Below are 16,280 nucleotides of genomic sequence, written 5' to 3' on the forward strand. Positions count from 1 at the left end.
CTAGCAGCCCACTTTGTTGTTGTTGTTGTTGTTAGAGAGTGGTCTCATAATAATGTTGGCCAGCTATCTCATCACCTTGGATGCATTCCACCTGGTCCTAGTCTGCATGATACTAACTGATTTGTAATACTATAGCTAGTGATTTTTTTTCCTTTGTATTAGGGGAAAAATTAAATGTTTCTGCATTGGACTTCATTTAATTTACCCTGGAGTATTCAACACACAGTGAAAAGTGTTGAATTCTACTGTTTTAGAAAGTGACAGAGTTAAACAGAACCTGGATTTGTTATCTCGGGTTCCAGCCTACAGTTGTTTTCAGTTGTTATGAACTTAGCATTCATTTTAGACTTCTTTAGCAAAGAATTCAGTAAGAAGTTTGCAGTTACCGTGCAATCTTCACTGTTGTATTTGCCAGATGCATTTATACATTTGGTCCTATTTAAATAATTTGGCCATGGTTGGGTTTTGGTTTGTTTTGGCTTATAAATATGTTCTGGGTTTAATAATTTGTAATAGTTTTTGATAACAATTTTAGGAATGCAGTGTTTCAGCATAACTATTCTGTGTTAGTTAATTATTTGTGGCAGAAAAACTAAAATATTGGTAGGAAAAGATTGAATTAAAGAGATCAACCCAGATAAGAGAACTTTGCCCAGAAGCCTTTTTCTTTGTTTTAAGTCATTTTTCTCCTCACTACACATGCATACATATGCTTTTCCTTTGTTACAAGCCATGAAGACTCCTATCCTACTTAGCTGCAATATGTTTTTAGAGTTATGTTAGCTGTCAGTGCTGAATTGCAGAGAGTCTTCATACTTACGAAGTCCTTGTGATCAGAAGAAAATAAGTGGAAATGGGGGTGGAAGTGCCTAAGGGTTTGGGATGTGGTTTTTGCTCACTCTTTTCCTTCCCTGTATGTTTTGGGTATTTTCTGGCTTGGCAAAAGTAACTGAGAAAAGGAGATGTTTTATTGCTAGGAGGCAATTTAAAAATGCTGTGTACAATTGCCTCTTGTATCAAGGCCTTACCATAGCTAGCTAGGGTGATGTTCCATTATATGGGTATGAAATAGTGCTCTTTGTGCCAAGTGGACATTCATAGACAAAATGCATAGAGAACTGAAATACAAGGGGAGAGGGGAACAGTGGTTGTGTAGCAGTAATGCACAGTAAAACCTCAGTCAGTCACCAGGGAAGAATTATATTTAGCATGTTTAAAAAAAATATACATATAACTTGCTATTTCTGATGTGTTAAGCTATCCCAAGAAATTCAAGAATGCACTTTTTAATGAAATAAAGGCATTAAAAGTATAGCATATGTATTAGGTAATGTTAGGCTTCTTTTAAAATTAACATCCTCTTTTATGAAGCAATGTGATAGGAATTGTTTAATCATTTTACTGAGAAACAGAGATGTGTATGTGCCTTCTTGTTTGATATGTTAGTAGTCTAAAGTTGATTTGTATTCTTTGAAATTCAGAGTTACTTCCCCAGCACTTTGTGGATATAAAGTCTCAATTTTTTCACTTCAAATGATCTTGTTTCTCACTAGATTTCAGGAACAGAAAGTGTAGAAAGTAACTGTGAATTGCTGGTTCACTGTATACATTCAGTTTTGTTTTTTGAAGGACTGAACACCTAAAAGTAGATTTCCAGTACAGCTCAGCCCTACAGAACAAATCAGGAACACGAGACTGTCAAAGTTACAGTAACAATTAATTCATCATGAAATTCTGCAGAAAATAAATAGCAGTTTTTGAAATTTAAACTGCAGGTGTTGTAGATTTTATCATTCCTGGGGAATTTGTTTCATAGCATGGCCTTACCACCAAATTTGTCTTTGCTTTGAGGAAATCTTTATGCTCTTTTTAGTCATGATTACTTTGCACGTGTGATTTATCTGAAGGTGTGATTTGCCTTTCTATATGACTTCTTCATTTAATATTACCCAGGCTGTTGAGAAGAACTGGTAATTATTCCCTGTGTTACCTTTTTTCCAAAATGATCATTGCCAGCAAATAGCACTCTCTTGTACACAGTTTTGTTGATTCAGGAATGGGTTGTTGGTAGTCTGAGGGTGAACACAGAATAATCTGGGGTTGCATCTTTGATTTAACACCAAGCTTATTGACCTCTTCTCATTCCTACTGGCTGTAGTTCTCAAGATTCTCTTGGAGAATATCTGTCTAGTCACTCAGATTTATTCCGTGTGAATGTCATCTGATCTAAAAAGAATTTTAATTAACCAGTCGGCATTGTATGTACGTTAAATGAAAATATCAGTGTAGGTTCATAAAAGTTGTTGGGTTACGTCAGGGATGCAGAAGAGGTTACAGCTTTTATTAAGCCAATTGTTGCATCATTTAGTAATTATTGCTAATCTGTTCTTCCCGGTGGGAATCCATAACTGGTAAGATTTTTGTTTTTTTGAAAAATACCTTTATGTTTGGCTTTAAAAAAAGATATAGTTACACTGGTTGCTCTGATAAAGTATAACAGCTCATTGGAGGCTTTGCAGGATACATGCAGTATTTACCTATGTTTTTGTATCAAATATGTAGCTAGAAGGTTTATAAAATTGTAACTTCTGGATACATTTGGAATAGAGGGCGCAAGAAAAAATGTTGTACTTTAAAAGCTCTCTAGCTCTCAGTATTTATCTGTCAAGAGTGCAAAAGAAGGAATTTCCGTAGCAATGGATTACTTCTCCATGTTTGGAGTGAAAACCAGCAATATTTAAAGGACTTAAAAGAATACTAACAAGCTAGTTAAGGCAAAAAATATACATATCGAATTAGAATCATAGTCAAATAAATGCTGATAGGCAGCACAATAGTAAACTGGATCAAAACAAAGCTTTTGTCCTTTTAAAGCATTTAAACATAAGTCACTCTGGCAGATGTCATTTTTCATAAGGAAAATTCCAGTAAGGCTTAAAAAGTCTGATGATAGATGAAGGCTCCTAATGTTTTATGGGGGTTTGCTTATTTTCTTTTATTAATTTTCCTGTCATTGCTGTACAATGTATATAGCCATACATTGCACAGTGTGTAAATTAAAATGGACAGACATTTTGGCTCTGTCCAGCATAAGATCTTCGTTTCCCACTTTTGATTAATGTGAATTTGCAACATGTAGACAAAATGCTTGTCACTTTAGGGTGAAAATCTCAGATTTCATTACACTGACCTGGGGTTATTTTTCTCAACGGCCTCACAGTCTTTGTTCTGGTGTCCTCTTACATAGACTCACACAACCTGTTTAACCTCCTTGTTTGTGAGTCTGGTGTCATCTTATGTTTCCAGTCTTGTTATTTTCTGCTCTAGAGCCTGAATCCTCAAAACACCTGTGCTTACATGTGGAAGTTTTTGAGATTGCATAGAAGTAATATAAGTACTCACAGTAAAGAAGGTTAAATCTGTGATTCTTTGTGGTGGATTGGAGTACGTCAGCTGGTGGTGAGGACCAGCAGAAGGGAATTGCCTGGATAAGGTGGCAGATATTGGGAGTGATGAAGAGACTGAAATTGTGGAGGGCCTAGGATGGCCTTTCTTGAGGAAAGGAGACTTGTTGAGCTTGTTTGGAGCAAGGAGCAGGAGGAGTTGAGATTCGGGCATAGGAGAAGGATGAAACTGTGAAGAAGGAAGATAAGGATAGCAGAAGGGATCAAAGACACCCACAACTGAGGCCTGACCCTTTCCACCTGCTACCTCGCAGAGCCTGGGACACGTTCCTGGAGAGAAGTGAGCCTTCCTCCCCACCAGCACGGTAACTTGTGGCCCTTGTTTCCTGTCACCTAACTTTCTAGCTCCACTGACAGATGTCTAGGGGGAAAGTCAGGTGGCCCTTGTGAGTCAGATCCATAGAAGGGGATGGTGTTTGGTGGTTTGGGGGTTTCTTTGTTTAATTCTAGAAAAAAAGATGTGTAATAAAGTTGGTACAAAGATTGAAAAGTCAGTCTCTCTATGGTTCAGGAAATGCCAGCATCAGGCTTGCCTTTGCAATTTTCATTCACCCCTCTGATCTATGCATTCTTTTACATCAAGTAATTATCAGTTACATATTGTTTTTTCCACAATATCTCACTTGTCGGGAAAATGTGGAAAGTCACCGAAGCAATCAAATGCTGTTGTAGAAACACCTATGTGTAAACTACTACTTAGCTTTACAGAGCAGAATTGAGGGCGCAGTAAACAACCTGGAACTCCTCGCCGGGCAGAAAATATGTATAGCTTTGTATTAAAGTCATTGCCCTTCAGTCTGGAACTGAAAGCTGCAGTGGCTTCTGCTTCGTCAGCTTGGAGCATTGGCAAATCTAGTGTGAGACTTTTCCTCTGATTTTCAAAAATGCCCTTTTGGAGATCAACCCCATGAGTTGTCATCTAATCCAAGCTTATTGCTCTTATTGCTTGGATATCTGGGGATCTTTCTGAAGGATGGCATGCTTTTGATACGGGCTGCAGCTGAAAGAGGCCTGTTCGAGAGACAATGTTGGGAGACATTTAAAATGTTTCCTGGAAAGGAACAATGTAGCTCAATTTATCACTAACTTAGATGATTGCCCTGGTTTCAGCTGGGATAGAGTTAATTTTCTTCCTAGTAGCTGGTATAGTGCTGTGTTTTGAATTGAGTATGAGAATAACATTGATAACACTGATGTTTTAGTTGTTGCTAAGTAGTGCTTATACTAGTCAAGGAGTCTTCAGTTTCCCATGCTTTCCTAGCAAGGAGGTGCACAAGAAGCTGGGAGGGAGCATAGCCAGGACAGGTGACCCAGACTGGCCAAAGAGATATTCAATACTATATGATGTCATGCCCAGTATATAAACTGGGGCAGTGGCTGGGTGTCGGTCAGCAGGTGGTGAGCAATTGCATTGTGCATCACTTGCTTTGTATATTCTTTTGCCATTAGTATTATTATTACTATTTTATTTTATTTTAATTATTAAAGTGTTCTTATCTCAACCCATGACTTTTCTTACTTTTGCCCTTCCAGTTCTCTCCCCCATCCCACCAGGGGCGGAGGGTGGGTGAGCAGCTGTATGGTGCTTGGTTGCTGACTGGGGTTAAACTGCAACAGTGATCAATAACTCCTTTCTCCTGGTGAATACACTCAGTATTTTGGGAGCAAAATTATGCTCAAATTTTTCCTGTTGTGATCCACCTGAAGAAAAAAATACCCTGTAATTACAGCAGTATCCTCCTGACAGATGCAGATTTGATGGTGCTTCAGTATGGTTCCTGTATTCCTATTAATGCATTAAATTTGTATGCCATATGTTGTTGGAGGCCTATTGCCACTTCTTTTTCTAAGTAGCCCATGCTCCATGATTGCTTGAGTGCTTGACTTTGCTGTTAATATTGTATTTTTCTTTTCAATACAAAAGGCGATTTTAAAGTATACATGAGAATATACATAGTTATCCTTAAAATATGTATTGCTATAACCAGAGCTATAAAAACACTTTTACTGTCCTCTCTGCTTATTTCTTTAACGTCCCCATGTGCTAAAGGCGTTTCAGGCTCCCTGCCAGAACTATTCCCCATCTGAAATGAGTACTATAATGTGCCAGTGAGGGATGGCTGGGTTCTCTACGGGGTCTGATAGATCACAAAGTCCTTTGTTGTTGTTGTTTTGTTTCCTTTTCTGCAGCCACCTTTATTTGAGCAAAGGATCTGTGTGTCCAAGAAAGAGGCTAAAGTCAGAGTTTTAAAAGAAATTAGAGATGCAGCAAACTGGCAGAGAGGAGATTTTTGGGTGTGGTGGGCCTGAGAGTAGTGCTAGGGGCCAGGAAGGCCAGAGGAATGAGTTCGTTTGGTAGCTCAGGTGTGGCAGAGGTGATAACAGCAGCATGACACAGGGTATGTGTTTGCTCACCTGTTCATCTTGAAAATTTGTTCTTTTTTATTTGTAGGATCTACAGCTAGAATATGGTCATGGTCCTCAGTGTGGCTACTTCTTGGGTGCAAATAAGTGAGTAAGCAATGGCATTTTCTGTCTTTAATTCATTCAAGACTGTTTTAATATAAGAATCACAAGTGTTAAACACATTAGCTGAAACGGATGTAGTAAAATGTCAAGCTTGTTTATGTCAGTTACAATTCCAAAATCACTATTTATTTCTAAAATAATAGTAATTCCAATGATACAGAATTACAGCACTTCTCAGTATTTGAGGCTGTGTCAACTATATTGTCTCTGTGGTGCTGTAAGCTTCCTTTTAAGAGCTGTTATCTTGGTCTGCTTGTTAACAAAATGTTTGCATTATAGTTCCCACAGAGCACAATTTTACCCCATCTAGGAGCTACCAGTGCTGCTCTTTGACATTGCTTTATGCTCTTCTTCATGTTGTAGGGCACTAGGAACATTCAATTATGGATGCTTTAAAAAACAAAACTTACCTGTCTCAGCAAAGTCCTTTAGCTTCATGTTCATACGTTTAATAATTTTGTTGTATTAATAATATGAAATAGTTTTCCATGTAATTCTTCCTTTCCACCCAATTTCTTAATTTACATTTATGCATGTCAGAATTAGGATGCCTAGCTTTGCTTTGCTAAATTAAATCATATTAAAAAAATGCAGAAAATCTAAGCATAGAACATGATATTTTTACGCAGTCTTTTAGTTGGGGAAAATAGGAAGACTGGTATCTTCCGAAATCCTGTTGTTTCTCATCCCTGTGTTTTGCCTGCTATTCCTTCCTGTCTGTGTTTTCAGACAAAGACACAAAAATGAGGAAGTTCAGAATGTTACAAAAATTAACTAGGGAAGAATGAATTTATTCCAATAGTAGTTTAATCCTTTTGTCAGTCTGATTTTTTTTTTTAATGATTGTGATGATTTTTCTTGGATAGTGTGGATTTGTTTTAAATTGGAGTAAACTAAGACAGTCCTTGTTTTACAGTACAAGGAACAAGGACCACTGCACTTAATAGCAATACATTAATAAATGCATATTAAAATGTGTAAAAAAATAAAAAAAAGGCAGCTATGTTCATTTGTGTATGGATGTTCAATGTGTGTTCTGAAAACCAGCTGAAATAACATGCTTTGGATTATTTACTGATAGAATCATAGGAGCATTTGTCCTGGCTTTTGATAATTAAGTTTGTGTGCCACAATTAAACTGTGTTCTTATTCTTATTTAATGCTGAAGGAGTCTCTTAAAATCAGTTGAAGAAGAACTGCATCAGCGGTAATTCTATATATTTTTTTTTCCATCTTGTGTGTTTCAAAGTCATTTGTGCATTGATTTCTTATGTCTGTCACAACTAGTTCTTGTTTGTCCCTGTACTTGCTGAGAGGATATGGGAGAGGCTTAGTTGTCTGGATTGCAGCTGTGCTTTAAAGAATAATAATAATAATAATAATAAAAAGCTAAAAGACAGTAAAATTCTGTAAAAGAGGTAGTAGCCCTTGAGCTCAGAATTTTTCACAGTAGCCAAGGTAATTTTAATACAACTCACTCAACCATAGTACCTTGTTCATTTTCTTAGGGGACATGTGGCACATTTAGAAGATGATGATGATGCAGACGATGATGCTAAACAGTAAGTCCTTTCTACTTGTAAAAATAAATAAATACATATAAAATCTGATTCTTGAATAGATGAAAACTTTTTTTTTTTAAAAAAAAAAGGTTGAATCGTTCTATCCCAGGATTCTCAGGATTCTTTTTCTTCTATAACATTTTTAAAGAGAGGCATTTAATGTTGTTCCTAGATTACATCACTATAAGTTTTCTTACTCTGCTGATAAACTTGTGATAAATTGGGGAAAAAATATTATTCCTCGCTTGACACAGTTGTCCTTTTATCTTCTATTATTGAACAAAATCTTGGCGTAGTAACATTGAGTCTGACCCCAGTCCTGGTGTCTTCTTTAGAACTGATGACTGTATATTAAAATAAAGCTCATTAAAAATACCTAAAATACATATTTAACTGTCTTCTCTAAATGATTGAGTTTGTTCTGTCCACATTTTCAGCTAGGAGGATGCTTGTACTGTTGCTTGATTTTGGAAAAGAGCTGGCTCCCTTACCACAGAGAGCGCAAGGTTATGTGACTGCAAAGGCAGTATCCAATAGGCATGTGTTAAATTAATTATGCTCATATTAAATTCCATTGGTATAAGTATTCTTGGGCTCTTTTTCATTGACAGATGGGAGCTGAAACAATTTAAAATGCACAGCCAGTATGTGGAAATTTACATTCCTAAATAAATCTGATGTAAAGACCAAAAAGCAAGATGCCATTGAGACAGAATTCTTGTTTACTTTCTGTTAACGGATAATTTTGAAAGCTGTTGCTTCATACCAGAAACCTGTAAAACATGCGTTATCTATTGCTGGCATCTATCTCTTACAGAAAACCAAATCTCTCTCCCTGCCCTCGTTATTTTACTGCTGTTCTTTTATAACAAAGGCAGTGGTTTTTATCACTGTACTGAGCATGAGGGACAACCCCCTTCAAAAAGGGTAAAGCTACTGATAGTGTCTGATATCAGCTAGGTGACAGGTACATTAAACTTGCATTATTTAATGATCAACTTCTCAAAACACATGTATGTTCCCTGTTTGACACAAGTGATATTTATAGAAGAAAAATTATTTTTGTCAGTTTTTAGCAGGCTAATTCCCTTGCTAATTCCTTAAGAAATTCTTCATATTTCATTATTAAGCGGTTGTTCAAAGGCATGATTGATTATGCAGTTCATCAATAATACGAAGCTCATGTGTCTTATTCTGGAGAGGAAGAGGTTGATAATGCTACTCATTGATTTGCTCCCCTGCATTTGGACAAAGCTGAGAACCTGCTTTGCTCCTAGCTGGATAGATCTTCATAATGAGAACTTGGGCTTCCTGCACTGTAGGATGTAACGGTCCCCTATAGCTCCATACTGCCAGCTCCACTCTGATGGCCTTCAGTGAAGATGCTCTGGATATCTGCGCTGCTGCAAGCCACCTCAGCTTTGTTCCTCCATCCGTACTAATCTCTGGATGTTTTTTTGTACATCTCTGTCTGTCTGTTTGGTTTTGCTTAATGTCCCGTCCCGTCCCTGCCCGCCCTCCGCCCCCCCCGCCCCGCCCTTACTCTGTTTGTAGCCAGTATCATCAAATTCAGTAATGTTCCAGGGCTTGGAACCTCTTGATCCCTGCTGCCTTGAAGTGCTTGCACTGATTTCTTTGTCCAATGCTTTGAGATCCTTGTTCCTTGCATGAGCTCCATCAGAACTTTCAAACAGCATTGGTTTTAGCTGCTTCTGTTGTCGTGTTTCTGTGGATTTTCTTTTTCAGGTTAAGCAAGAAAGAACTTGATAGCTTCTGGAGAGGTTCCAATTCGTCTGACCCTAAGGACAGTCACCAGTGGTCTTCCAAAGAAGTCCTGGTGTTTTTTGCTTCTTCCCGTATTTCATCCTAGGTACTCTTGCCCTACAGAGAGGGCCTGACAATTTCCAGTGAGCGCAGGGGTAAGCCTTGAATCCCTCAACCTTAGATCAGACAGATTCTTCATCTGTGCCATTCCTCTTGGTATCTGCTTGAGCCCAAAGCTCTGCTGCAATATGTTGGTTCATCAGCTCAGTCTCAGATATCTTTCTCTGGAGCCCACTGAAGATTCAAGGCTTTTGTTTGATTTATATTCTGTGAGATGGAGCTGCAATTGAAGAACACATGTGATGTTGGTCACTTCTCCCTTCAGATCCAGAACAATAGCAATGAAGCAGCTGTACACCTTCCAGTCCAAACTGATACCTCTGCATGACTCTGAAGCTGGGTGACTCATAGCAGCAGAGAATCCACACAATTCAGGGAACAATATAAAATTATCTCTCTTCACTTAATGATTTTGATTGGTTTTGATATTTCTTTTTCTCTCATGTGCAGCAAAGCTGATGATGCTTGAACTTCCTGGTTATGGATGCTGGGAAAGCAGAAATTATTGGGGCGCTCCCCTGTGTTCACCACTGATCAGTGGTGACAAACTGCACATAAACCTTGCTGTTGGAACCAGGGCACACAGTCCTTTGTACAAACATCTGTCACATTTATGCCAAATAGTTGGCTTTTTTCTTTTTTACCTTTGGCTGCCCGGTAACACTGTGATGGCTGTGTGAGATGCAGGGAAGAATATGAAAGAAAATACAAACGGAGCTTGGACACACATGACTGAGGACTTAAGCTTGGTCCCATGTTATGAAGAGAAGATGATTTCTATCACCATAGCAGCTGAAGTGCGTGACACAGGGTAACCCATTATCAGAAGTCCCCTTCCAGTTTCTCTGAAATAAAAACAACTTATAAGATGCCACAACAAACTCCTGAAAAGAATGAAGCAAAGCAGACAAGTTGATCTGTAAACAAGCAAACAGATATCTTACTACTTGGATATTTTCCCAAAACTTTGGAACATAATTTAAAAGTAAGGAAAATATTGTGCAAGAATGTCAAGTTTTCACAGTCGTATTCCTAATTTATTTAATAGAAATAATTTTCTGTTCCAGAAGATTAGGAAACAGGACAGTGTTAGAGTTTTTAAAAACATAAAAAATTTAGGAATTGAGGATTTTTAAAAAAATGCAGTATATTCTTTAAATCACAGAACCAGCAGAAGAAGAATGCTCCCGATGCTTCAGCCTTCTTGTTTCCTGCTGATATCTTGTACTGTTGTGCCAAGCTGTTGAATTGTTCTTGTGTTAAAAAGTTGTCTTTCCCAAGATTTCTGTGAAAAAAGGAACTTGTGGAAGAAAAAAACCCCTAAAACAACCCAGACAGTAGGCTAGCTGTCCATCGCAGATGGATTTTGCTTTCATGTGTAAGGCTGTTCTGAAGAAGTCAGTGATAAATTTTTCAAGGAATGGTATTCATCAGTTTTCTTGTAACTCTCTTTTGCCCTATATACCTACAGATGGCCCTTTAGAAAAGCTCACTGATATCCTAAATCTTTCTCCTCTCAACAGTGTAAATATCAGGCCTGCTCTGCATCTCCCTGATTTCTTCTGCACAAGTATGTGCATCTTCAACAAATCAGTTCATGTCACTTTGTGGTCTCTAGGGAGGGTCTGTGATACTTGAGTTTTTGGATAGTATCTGTGGTATGCACAGCAATAAGAAAGTGTTTGGAAGTATTCATGATGCAGTTTATTTGGATATAATAGTGCTGTTGACAACAAGTTAATGGTGTTTATTTGTATGGCATTTATAAAATCCTGTATCCTCTTGAACACTGCAATACGAGGTTCAAAGAACTACATTGGAAAATCTGCTCTGTTTCTTTTCTTTATAGTGCTACTATGAAACCTAAAGTGCCACCTCCTTTACCACCAAAGGTAAGTGGTGGGGATTTTGTTGCCCAGAATAAAAGGGCATTTTAAATAAATAAAGAAATGCAGAAGTGTCTAAATGACTGTACTGATGGTTCTCTCACTTCAGCCATGACTTGAAGGCTTGAATCGAGTTTTGAGTCAAGCGTATATCCAGGGTGTTGGCCTATGTGTTTGTAGCCTTTAATTGCAAATTGAAGTATTGCACTGTAGAGAATTTGTCAGTGTGAAAGTGCTGTTTCTGACTAATTGCACTTCTGATACTTTGGAAGGAATAAATTGGGTAGTTAAAAAATGTAGTGCCACAAGTAAAGAGCTGCCACATAAAGCATCTGCTTGCTAACTTTTGGTGTCTGAATGGTGATCTTCAGAGGCATGCCTGGATCAGATTAGGTTTTGCAGGCTGCCACTTGAAGAGTAAGTGAACCTTTTCACACTGAAGTTATCTTAATATGAGCAAAAATGAAAAGAAAAAAACGTACTTTTTTTTTTGGCTGGCTGTCAGTTTCCCAGGCAAAAACTGCAGGTTTGATTACTTACCCTCCTGCACTAACTATCTTTGCATAACTGAGAAGGATTTTTACAAGCAGCATTAGTGTGCCCAGTGTCTGAACAGTGTTGCCCTATGTGGGTTACATCCCCTATTTGGGATTCTTCACACAAAGTTCTGGTCGTATCATTGAATGTTCCCTAGTTTCTACTTATATGTCTGTAGACATTTTAAGTAGAGAACAGTGACATTTCCACATGCCCAATAATTGTTTAATGCGTGACTTGAATATAATGATTTTATAGGTTTTCCTTATTGCTATGCATTTCCTTCTAGTTTGTTTTTTGAAAAAAATTTGCATGGCAGAACATGTTGCTTTATCAATTTACTTGTGAAAATTCCAGGATCCAAATATTGGATGTGCTTTTGGTTTTTTTGGGTTTTTTTTTGTTTTTCTCATTGAGAAGTAGAATGGATGCTTTGAATCTTTTTTCATTATGTATTATTCATTATGTATATTTCATTATGTATATTCATGTTTGTATTATTACTATGTCTTTTTCAGCCTAAATCCATCTTTATCCCCCAAGAAACTCATTCTTCTGAAAATGATAATCAAGGGACAATCAAGAGATGCCCAACATCAGAGAGTCCAGCAAAATCTGCATCTCAGGTTCCACCCAGACCGCCACCTCCTCGGTTACCTCCACAGAAATCTAATGCTTTAGGTAATAAGAGTGACACCAAGAAGTATACAAATATTTCTTAAATAATCTAATGTGATTTTATTTCTACATCCTCACCTATGAACACATTAAAACATACTGTGGTAGTTTTTCTGTGGTGGGCAAGTAACAAAAAGTGCATGAAAGCCAAAATGCACAAAGAAAGCATGCTTAAACTCTTAAGAGGGTCAAACGTACCTTCTAGTAAAGTCACTGACACAATTCCTGCTGATGCCATTGGTGACACGTTGCTTTTCTAAGCAACAGGCTTATGATGTAGTGTATCAGGATTGTCACAGGGAATAAAAAAGTTTTCCTGTATATAGGTTTCAGATTCTGTCCCTGTGTCAACTGTTGTTGTCATTTGACATGTCAAGAATAGCGTTTTGCTTTCAAAGTTTACTTTTATATGTAATGAACTGGGTTGGATAGTATAGCAGGTAATTGTGTTTGTTTACTGTTTGTTCAGGCTGTTCCTTTTATGCTTTTGTTAAAGTCTGATGCTTTGAGAGTTGTCCTGGACTGGCTTGTTTTAAGCAAGCTTAATGTCTGACTCTTAATTGATATCTTGCTAGCGCTTCCTTGCTACATATTTAGTACTGCAGTTGATGTGTTACAGATTTGACTGTAACACTTAAGCATCCAGTGCTAAGAAATGCCTCAAGGCTATTTATAAAGAATGAATAATTGAGGTGTTAGCTATAGCCAAGTTTTTCTTTAGATATGTTAAATACATTTTTCCTCATAACCATGACTGCATCCCTTTCTATGCCCACAATAGGTTTGTTATATTAATTACCAAAAGCCATGGACTGAGATTGAATATGGCTCTATAGATGGTTATATGTGCGCATATAGGAACATGTATGCTTTAGAAATAAACTAGGGTATTGGAACATGTTCTGACATAAGTGGAAATTTTGGCCCTTCAGAATTGTTTTTAGGCTACACTACTCTTTAAGTTGAAGGTAGAAGAATACATTTTTAAATATGAATCTTTCTAGGTAATGGAGTCACTTCTGTACAATTAAATGGTGAAAGAGAGGGATCACCACATCAACAGAATGACACTAGAGACACTAATTTTTCAAGGAAAGAAAAGAAGGAAATACTGGTATGTATTTAAACTTCTAGGTGTTATTTTAAAATTGTCTCAACTGTTTTACATGTGCAATGAAAAGGAGTGGGCACACTCTTTAGTATAGAAATGAAGCTGGATGGTATCTTGCTTACTTTGAATCAAAGCACAGTTTTGCTAAATTGTCTAGTTGTGATACCGACTCAAACTTCAGCTTAAGATTGTATTTAATTTTCATTAGAAACTAAAATAATCATGGATATAAAAGACTGACTTGCTTGTATTCACATACTTGATGACTTGCTTGTATTCACATACTTGAGAGACAGGTAATGAGAACAAGATCCTGCAAGAGAGATGCAATGTGTTGTACTGAGCAATGACTAAGCAAATGAGGAAATTGAGGAACTTGCTGCCACCTGATGGCTTGCTGGAGGATTTGGCTGGCCCTGGGAAAGGAGCTGAATCAGGGCTGTTGCCAAATGAGTCCTCCTTCTATCCCAGATGTAGGCATACAAGCTTTTTGGTGTTCAGGGGAAAAAAGATGGAGAAATGTAGATTGAGGGTCCAGATATGCCAGCTGTTTGCCTGATGGCCTCTGGAGCTCCAGTTTTCAGGATTTAGCAGCTGGAGTTTACTGTCAGACTTGAGCTATATATACTCATGTGAAGTTGCACTCATGGAAGGAATGCAGTTTTACACCACGTGCAATCTGATCCAGCTGTGAGCTGAGGAAAGGAAATATTCCGGCATACCTTTCTCTTCTTCCAAGTGAGTTTTTTTGTCAAAGCAGCAAATGGCTTCCAGAGTGGTCATTCTATTATTATCATGCAAAAGCAGGAATGTGAGATGTGAGAGTGTGAATGTGAGAGTGGGACATCTGTAGTTAGATCAGATTAAATGTAACATGAAACTGCAGTCTTTGGGGGCTTCTTCTAAGGATGAGGTTGGAAATGTCACTCTTTTTAGAGAAGTGAAGAGGAAATAGAGCAGAAACATTGCGTGCATTTTTTTGTTTTGTTTTAAGGAATCACAGAATCATGGAATGCTTTGGATTGGAAAGGACCTTTATGGGTCATCTAGTCCACCCCCCTTTCAATGAGCAGGGACATCTTCAACTAGATCAGGTTGCTCACAGCCCCATCCAACCTGACCTTGAATGTTTCCAGGGATGGGGCCGCCACTGCCTCTCTGGGCAACCTCTTCCAGTGCCTCACCACCCTCATTGTAAAAAAATTTCTTTCTTAAATCCAGTCTAAGTCTGCCCTCCCTTAGTTGAAAACCATTACTCCTTGTCCTGTCACAACAGGCCTTGCTAAAAAGTCTGTCCCTGTCTTTCCTATAGGCCCCCTTTAAGTACTGGAAGGCTGCTATAAGGTCTTCTCTTCTCCAGACTGAACAACCCCAACTCTCTCAGCCTGTCCTTGTAGGAGAGGTGCTCCAGCCCTTGGATCATTTTTGTGGCCCTCCTCTGGGCCTGCTCCAACAGCTCCATGTCCTTCTTGTGCTGAGGGCTTCAGAGCTGGACACAGTACTCCAGGTGAGGTCTCACCAGAGCAGAGTAGAGGGACAGAATTGCCTCCCTCGACCTGCTGGCCACATGTCTTTTGATGCAGCCCAGGATACAGTTGGCCTTCTGGGCTGCGAGCGCACATTGTCGGCTCATGTCCAGCTTTTCATCCATCAGTACCCCCAAGTCCTTTTCCGCAGGGCTGCTCTCGATCACATCATCCCCCAGCCTGTGTTGAAACCGAGGATTGCCCTGACCCAGGTGTAGGAGCCTACACTTGGCCTTGTTGAACCTCATGAGGTTCACACAGGCCCACTTCTCTAGCTTGTCCAGGTCCCTCTGGATGACATCCCATCCTTCTGGCCTGTCAGCTGTACCACTCAGCTTGGTGTCATCTGCAAACTTGCTGAGGGTGCACTTGATCTCGCTGTCAATGTCATTGATGAAAATATTGAACAGTACTGGTCCCAGTACGGACCCCTGAGGGACACCACTTGTCACTGATCTTCATCTGGACATTGAGCCATTGACCACTACTCTCTGGATGCGACCATCCAACCAATTCCTTATCCACTGAACAGTCCACCCATCAAATCTGTATCTCTCCAATTTAGAGAGAAAGATGTTGTGGGGGACCGTGTCAAAGGCTTTACAGAAGTCCAGATAGATGACGTCCATTGCTTTTCCCTTGTCCACTGATGTGGACAAGGGAAAAACATAGAAAGCCTTTCCCTCATAGAAAGCCACTAGGTTGGTCAGGCAGGACTTGCCCTTGGTGAAGCCAAGTTGGCTATCTCGAATCACCTCCCTGTCCTCCATGTGCTCTAGCACAGCTTCTAGGAGGATCTGTTCCATGATCTTCCCAGGCACAGAGGTGAGGCTGACAGATCGGTAGTTCCCAGGGTCATCCTTTCTACCCTTTTTAAAGATGGGCACAATGTTGCCCTTCTTCCAGTCACCAGGGACTTCACCTGACTGCCATGACTTTTCAAATATCATGGAGAGTGGCTTGGCAACTACATCAGCCAGTTCCCTCAGGACTCTGGGATGCATCTCATCGGGTCCCATACTTATATATGTTCTTGCCTACAGCTCGCCGTGCTACTTTTCCAGAGATATCAGGGTGGTTGAAGTCCACCAGTAGGACAAGAG

The 16,280-nt window shown here is 39.0% G+C and overlaps 1 protein-coding gene across 10 annotated transcripts in view; it reads left to right on the plus strand.

Annotated features, from left to right (window-relative positions):
- MAP4K3 (mitogen-activated protein kinase kinase kinase kinase 3) overlaps nucleotides 1-16,280 on the plus strand; it is a 90,022-nt gene that overhangs the window by 45,804 nt on the left and 27,938 nt on the right. For 8 of the 10 annotated variants that reach the window (XR_012774895.1, XM_075496709.1, XM_075496710.1 and 5 more), the window contains 6 exons: nucleotides 5,917-5,975; nucleotides 7,162-7,200; nucleotides 7,502-7,555; nucleotides 11,289-11,331; nucleotides 12,381-12,543; nucleotides 13,545-13,654. Coding sequence is in view for 9 of the 10 variants with exons in the window: in XM_075496709.1 (XP_075352824.1) it covers nucleotides 5,917-5,975; nucleotides 7,162-7,200; nucleotides 7,502-7,555; nucleotides 11,289-11,331; nucleotides 12,381-12,543; nucleotides 13,545-13,654 (468 nt within the window). In the remaining variant the exon portion in view is untranslated. The remainder of the gene's footprint in view (nucleotides 1-5,916; nucleotides 5,976-7,161; nucleotides 7,201-7,501; nucleotides 7,556-11,288; nucleotides 11,332-12,380; nucleotides 12,544-13,544; nucleotides 13,655-16,280) is intronic. The other 2 variants (XM_075496711.1, XM_075496714.1) reach the window with 1 other exon arrangement.

The sequence above is a fragment of the Mycteria americana genome, chromosome 3 (genome assembly GCF_035582795.1).
Source record: "Mycteria americana isolate JAX WOST 10 ecotype Jacksonville Zoo and Gardens chromosome 3, USCA_MyAme_1.0, whole genome shotgun sequence".
Lineage (NCBI taxonomy): Eukaryota > Metazoa > Chordata > Aves > Ciconiiformes > Ciconiidae > Mycteria > Mycteria americana.